Genomic DNA, 7,047 nt, shown 5'->3' with positions numbered 1-7,047 from the left:
CAGAAAATATAGTAAACTTTCTAAAATTTAAAAACCTAAAAATAGAGGGAAAATAAAATAAGTGAGAAACTAATAACACAAACATCAAAAGATAAGTAGATTTGCAATAAATAAAAAATAAAAAAATGAAAAAGCTGTTTGACATTAAAAAAAACTCAAAAAAGAATAAAAAGACTCAAAAAACGTGAAAAAATGCCTTAAAAACATGTTTAAAACGCTTTTTTGTCTTTTTAAAGTTTTTTTCAGAAACATGCAATTTTCAAGTTTTAAATGGCTAATTAATTTATCGCATTTTTTCCAAATGAACGTGTTTTCTGTGACTATGGATATAACATATCTAAGTTGAAACTCAAGAATATACGTCAAACACTCCCTACTGCCACAGGTTCAGGCAGATATTTCTTATTTTCATCTTTGTTTCAAACGAATAATTGCAACATAAGGACATATCATCGCTTATATAGATAAGGGAACCAACTTATGTAGTGTTTACATGCATGCTTCATAGATGTTATATCACCAATTTATTGATGAAGGCCTTAACGTATTCAATAGTATCGTGCTTCATCGACAATATTTAGCTATAGCCCATTGTTTTGATGCATTAAAAGGTAGCAGGATAATCGGCAAAAGGCCTACTTCCTATCGAGACTTAACCACAACTAGCATGAGTTTGTTTTCTCTAAAGTTCCATAGCCACGAATATCACGATATTAACTAGAAATCAAATAAAACGATAAAAACGGGAAACTATTGCGATATATTTGAAAAAGGTTAAAAGTGAATTTATCACATTTTTTCATGATTTTTCATTTATTTTTTATTTCATTTTCTGTTTTTATTTTTTTGCAACTTGTGTTTCATTGTTTTATTTCCTCTTGTTTGAGGCATTTCACTTAACCTCTTAAATGCAATACAATACTTATTAGTTTTTCCGTTTTTATTTTTACCTAATAGTTTGATTTTGTTATTTTTTTAAAAAACTCTCAGAGTTTTCAAAAAACAACAACTTTTGCCGATGACCGTACGAGAAAACCTCACCAATAAAAACCCGAAAACGATATTTGTAGTTATGCTCTAGACTTTGTTTGAGCTTTAAAAGATCATTTCTCATTAACTTTAAAATAAATATACCTAATTAGGTATATTGGGCTTTGCCAACAGCTTTCACCATCGACAAGCAGTAGCGGAGCTTCAAGGCATGTTTTGGCAGTTGCCCATGCCAGGATTGGATCGCGCCCCACCGTTTCCTCTGCCTCCAGCCCTCTTTCTGTTATGCTCCAGCCTCCAAGCGAGGTTACTGCAAGCATCTCGTTCAGGGATTTACGAGAATTCTAAGCCAACACCGAAATCACTGGCGGCAGGCCGCGGGGTAAATGTCCGAGGGTCTGGCATTTAATCGCTTCCGTCTCCTCTGCTGCTCCTGACTCCTGCTTTTTTGTTTCTTTTCTTAACTATTAGTGGAAAATTAAGAAGAAGCGGTGAATCTGATAGCAGTAGCACTTAACGTATAGGATAATGAATTTCAGTTTTCAAATTTGTCTAATTTATGAAGGATTTTTGTTTGGCGATCTAATCGCACTTGAGGAATGAGGAGATCAAAGCTTCACCAAACATCCCTCAATGTTTGTTTATTTTTACATTAATATCTTTAAATATTTGCTTTGTTCTATATGTGAGTGCCCCTTAGTATGTGAAAATCTATGAATGGGTGCACCCCCGACAAAACTTTTCTGGCTCCGCCACTGTCGACAAGAGTGTTCGGTTTCGCCGATCGACGGCTTCCACTTTCCGCAACTCAACTGCCGATGGCTTCTCTTGTTGCTTCAGATTTTCTCTCTTGCAATTCTCATTCTCAACTATATCCTGCATTTTTTTGCTTGCTTCATTTTTTATATTTTTGTCAATGGTTCGCTTTTGTTTGACTACAATTTGCGTAGCATATTAAGACTGTTCGGCACTTGTAAGAGAGATTGTTACTATTCAGTGATTTTGATACGAAATTTATGATATATTCATTAAACACGATGGTACCCGGATAAATAATTTATGTAGACAATTTTTGAGGCAGTTTCACGATACAGTGACAATTTATTACAGTTGCCAAACACCCTCTAACCTTGAAAGTGACATTTATTCATTGGTTGAACCAAATTAAAGGCTCGATAGTTTAACTTGAACAGTTTTAATTTCCTGCCTCCCTCTTTATGATGTGCACAAATCCTTTGAGATTATCAAAGGAAGCACCACCCTCCATCACCGCCCTCTTTCCCTTCTCTTTCATGTCACCAACTCTCTCCCTGATTCCTTCATCATTCATCAAATCCTCTATTTTCTTTTTGATTTCTTCTTTACCAACAACACCGTCCTCATCGTTCACTAACTTCAAGCCCACCTTCCACAGATCAACTATGCAGGTCTGGTTTAGAAACTGATCAGCAAAGTAAGGCCAACCCAACATGGGAACCCCATTGAACAGCGCTTCCATGGTTGAGTTCCAGCCGCAGTGAGTCAGGAAACATGCGACCGACGGATGGGAGAGTACTTCCTTTTGTGGAGCCCATTCCACAACGAGTGCGCGCCTTGCGACTCGATCCATGAATCCTTCCGGATATACAGCTGCATTATTCTCCATAATGGTAGGTCTAGAGACCCAGAGGAATGGTCGTCCAGTGAGCTCGAGCCCAAGTGCAAGCTCGCCCAGTTGGTGCTTGCTGAGTATCGTGGTGCTTCCCAGTGAGACATAGATGACGGAGCAAGCCGGTTGTCGATCGAGCCAGTTGATGCAGCTAAAGTCTTCAGCCCAGAACGAAGATGGCTGGCGCCCGGAATTGCCGGTTGAGAGAAGAGGACCGATTGGGAGTGCATTGTTGATGAGCTTGAGAAATGGCGATTCAAGCTCTGAAAATGAGTTGCAGAGGATGTGATCTATCCCTTTCATGGGCTCGATGCACTTCTGTAGGTGCTTGAAGAAATTCTCCTGTTCCTTGGTGTCTCTAAAGGGCACCCAGAACAGATGCGCTGGGTTGAAGGCTGGTAACCCTTCAGAAAGTTGGAATAATTTGCTATCTTTTGGAAACCCTATTCCCATGCCAGCGAAAATATTGTTGCTTTTAGTAATAGGTGAAATTCATTTCATTTCAAGATTAAAGCAAAATATAATTTAATTTATTTCCCCAAAAAAAACAGTAGGTAGTGTCATGGGCCAACTGTTCCTCAGTGCTAAGGCTGTCATTCAATTTATTTAAATGTAACATGATTTGGTCCTAATATTCTTATTCACTGTTTCCCATTTTCTTAATATGGCCTTTATTTTCATTTGTTCAGAACCGCTAAAAAAGTGGATCCCGTTTCTCAGCATTTACATGATTTTCTGAAGTTTTAATTTACTGGAAACAGAAAATCACGTTCTACACAAACACAAACATTGTTGCATGCATATGATTCTAGATATCGTTTACAAAGTTGAATATTAATCTTTAAAACTGTAAATTACTTATGTGAACAAAACTATAGTTGTAAAACTCCCCATTTCCGATTGCTTGAGTTTTTGATACAAAAATCACGAAAATATGAAATCCTGGTCATCTTGGACATATTCTGACAAAAAGATACACTATGGGAAGATCTCAAATATTCACAAGGTTTTTCTAACTACGAGACTACAGGGATATCAATAATTGGATCAGATACCTGATCAATCTATTTTGAAAAAATCAGATATGAAAAATTTTTTAATATTCGATTAAGAATTGGTGTGGATTACATTTAAATAATTATATCTGGTAGGACACTGATATTATAAATTGTTAAGAGTGTGTTCTTGAAAACTGAAGGTGTGGCCTAGATCATCCAATAAGGAAGGCACCATCACAATTGTACATTTGAAGAGTCATAACCCAGGACAGCAGATTGATCAGATGGCTCGACTCACATCATACAAGCGATTTGTGTTAGGTTTGGGCTCTATGCCCTATGAGACACACATTTCTCATCATTTGTGTTGGCCTTTTCCTCTATTACATTTCAAGAACAAAGACTTAATTGTTCAACAACCAAGAGAGTCGATCCTCAAAACTATACAGATGTGCAAAATGACGTTTTTTATGAACTGAATATTTGACGATCTAAAGTACTAATTCCTTAAGTTGTCTACCAAAAATTAAGTTGGTTTTTCAAAATTCACTTCACGAACTTGCACAAATATCTCATTGTACGCAATTAACCCCTTACACCTCAATGCCAAGAGTATGCAAACAAGGAGAAAAAGTGCATTAGAATACATATCTGGAACAGGGGCCTTACCATTTAGATCTATGACTTCGGCATCGATCAGCGTTGGCATCTTGAAGAGCATGATCAAATTCCAAGCTGAGGCTGGCCAGAAGGCAGCTCTAGGGATGTTGAGCTTCTTGGCAACATCTAGGAGAAATCCCATCGTCCCATCAACGATTACAAACGTAATCTTGTGCTCCTCCTTCTCATTGGTGCTCAGTATGAGCTCCTGTATGAAACTAGGGGTGTTGTACAGCAGGAGGGGAAACAGCTTTGAAAAGTTTAAGCGCTCCTCGTCGTTAACTGTGCCATCGGGGATGGTCACCAACCGGATTTTCCCACTGTAATTGCTACGGAAGTTTTCCGGCAGCGCCGCCATGACATACTTGTGAACAGTTTCCGTGTACACAAAGGTAACGAGAACATCTTGATCAGCTAGATGGTGTGAGAGCTCCATGAGGGGTGCAACATGGCCTTGGGCACAAAAGGGGACAACGAGGGCATGGGGGATAGCCATTCTCTCTCTCTCTCTCTCTCTCTCTCTCTCTCTCTCTCTCTCTCTCTCTCTCTCTCTCTCTCTCTCTCTCTTTTGCTCGCTAAATATAAGAATGAAGCCTAAAAGAGCATATAAAGTCATAGCTGGTAGGCCACGGACTGCACATTAAACCCTAAGAAAGATACCTTTTGCTCATCGGTCAATAGGGTGCAGCAAAGTACCAAGTTGAAGGTATCCTGTTCACCGTTCTGGACATGAAAATGCACAGCTGTTTGATAATAGTAACAAGCTGTTGTTTGATAATAGCAACAAGCTGTTATTGTTGCATGTGTTTCCATAAAAAATAAACCATGTTCACACAACACTTTTTAAATTTGTTAATGCTGCCTAGTGGCTCCAAGATCTCTCCTGTCGTATGTTCCAGTCTTCTAAAAGTGGAGACCTTTTGATGTAAAAAGAGGGTAACATCGACATCCTTATCAAGCTGGTTACATGCGCCATACTATGCATGTTTTTTCGTGGACTAGTATGGTTAATAATTAGAATACCCTTAATTCACTCTAAAAAAGAAAACTTTTTGTAACGACAAAATTGAAAATGAAAAAACCTAACTTAATTCACTCTAAAAAAGAAAACTTTTTGTAACGACAAAATTGAAAATGAAAAAACGTAAAAAGATTATGGAGGACATATTTTAATAAATTACCAGAATGTCCTTCCCTCCTTTACTGAGAAAGGTGTTCCCGGCATTTGTAACTTTCTCTCTGTATCAATCATTCAATTTTCATTTTTCAGATAGCATTGTGTGATTATTGGTTCAGTACAGTTGTTTAATTACTCCTATTCATATATGGTCCACATAATTATTTCCTATTCATATATTGTTGAAGCTCTCTTTCTCTCTCTCTCAAATTATCTTTTAAAGCCTAAAATAAACACATTTTTTTCAAATAATGCTTCCATTTATTCACTTTTGCACATAGGCCGTAACTTCACTAACACATTAATTATCAACCAATGTTTGTCATTATTATTGTTCTTTATCTAACCATAAAAGTTCCAAAAATGGTTTAATGAAACTACACACATTTTTTGGATATAGAGGGTGGCACCCCAAAGAGGCCGAAGTTCATCCCCTTTTTCCTAGATTTAGATAGGAAGCAGAACACCCACTAAGTAAACATCGTGCACCAACTATTTGCAGTCCAATAAAGCAGCACCTATGAAAATTGAACTAACAACTGACCTTTCACCGCTCTATCTATCCAACCAGCTACACTATCCTTGGAAAAAAAAGTTTGAACTTGAAAATAAAATAAACCAAAGAAAGTGTTTTTTGAATCTTTGAAGTTCAGATTTCAAGTTTGGCAGTAACTGTCTGCTCAATTAGAACATTGTCTAAGAAAAACTTATCACTTGTGTGAGAAAGATCCGGAATATCTTTTCTTGCCTTTACACCTCACTATAGGCCCCTAAAATTACTTTTAAAAAAAATTATGAACCATGAGGATCAAGTTTTCATGAAATAATAAAAATACACTTAAATTTTGATTTCTTTCATATTGCATACAGAACGATGGGAACAGAATAGTTCTTATCCCACGTATAATCGGTTGTCATCAAATTCAAGGTTGTCACCGTTGGTTTTGCGGCAGTACCATGGCCATAATACAAACTCTGGAGGTATATGTTTGGTGAATATTTAACATTATTTATCATATTAAAACATGAAAGCATACATTGTACCAGACCCATAGATGTTAGACCGGTGAAGAATCATTTTAACCATAAAAATAAAGAAATGGTTTGATGAGGGGCTCTTAGGAGGATATGAGTTGGTGGAAGTGGGCTTGGAGAAAGGAGTGTCGCCCCAGGTCTTAATGGTTTATTCAATTGGCAGCTTGGGGCAGGCTTCCCACGCTTGGCAAATGGAAGGTCCATGGTACTGTTTTGGTGAACAGAAGCTTCTTGTGTTGTAAGGATGAGGAAATGTAAAGTCATATTAATTTTTGATGCAGAATGGTGATTAAAATTTAGACAGTTTTGGTGGGCAAAATTTGGAAGAAAGAATTCCTCACCACCTGGTAGAATATTGAAGCCTCCACCCAACCCCTCGTCCCCTTAGGGTATAAAGTCTGCTTTCAGTGTTTGGGGTTGCCGCCCTATGCTTCAACTTCCGCCTCCCCCCCCCCACTCCCTCCCTCTTCCAACATAGAAATTTGACATCTATAGCCCCCACCCCATTTGTTGCGCCAATCCCTTTGGAGTTTGTAGGA

General features: G+C 37.8%; 1 protein-coding gene across 2 annotated transcripts; it reads right to left on the bottom strand.

The window, feature by feature from the left end:
- Positions 1–2,039: 2,039 nt before the first annotated feature.
- On the bottom strand, positions 2,040–4,831 carry LOC116259240 (UDP-glycosyltransferase 83A1-like). 2 transcript variants are annotated; one of them, XM_031636958.2, is made up of 2 exons: positions 4,306–4,831; positions 2,040–3,081 (listed from the first exon to the last, which is right to left on the bottom strand). In XM_031636958.2, the coding sequence occupies exons 1-2, from the start codon at positions 4,790–4,792 to the stop codon at positions 2,186–2,188; spliced, it is 1,383 nt and encodes a 460-aa protein (XP_031492818.1). In that variant the 5' UTR covers positions 4,793–4,831; the 3' UTR covers positions 2,040–2,185. The 2 variants fall into 2 exon arrangements, with proteins under 2 accessions (XP_031492818.1, XP_031492819.1); XM_031636959.2 differs by having other exon boundaries at positions 2,040–2,901.
- Between the last annotated feature and the right edge of the window lie 2,216 nt (positions 4,832–7,047).

This window comes from Nymphaea colorata, chromosome 8 (genome assembly GCF_008831285.2).
Source record: "Nymphaea colorata isolate Beijing-Zhang1983 chromosome 8, ASM883128v2, whole genome shotgun sequence".
In the NCBI taxonomy this organism is placed as follows: Eukaryota; Viridiplantae; Streptophyta; class Magnoliopsida; order Nymphaeales; family Nymphaeaceae; genus Nymphaea; species Nymphaea colorata.
The sequence above is the reverse complement of the archived record's forward strand: the minus strand, read 5'-3'. Positions and strand labels throughout refer to the sequence as shown.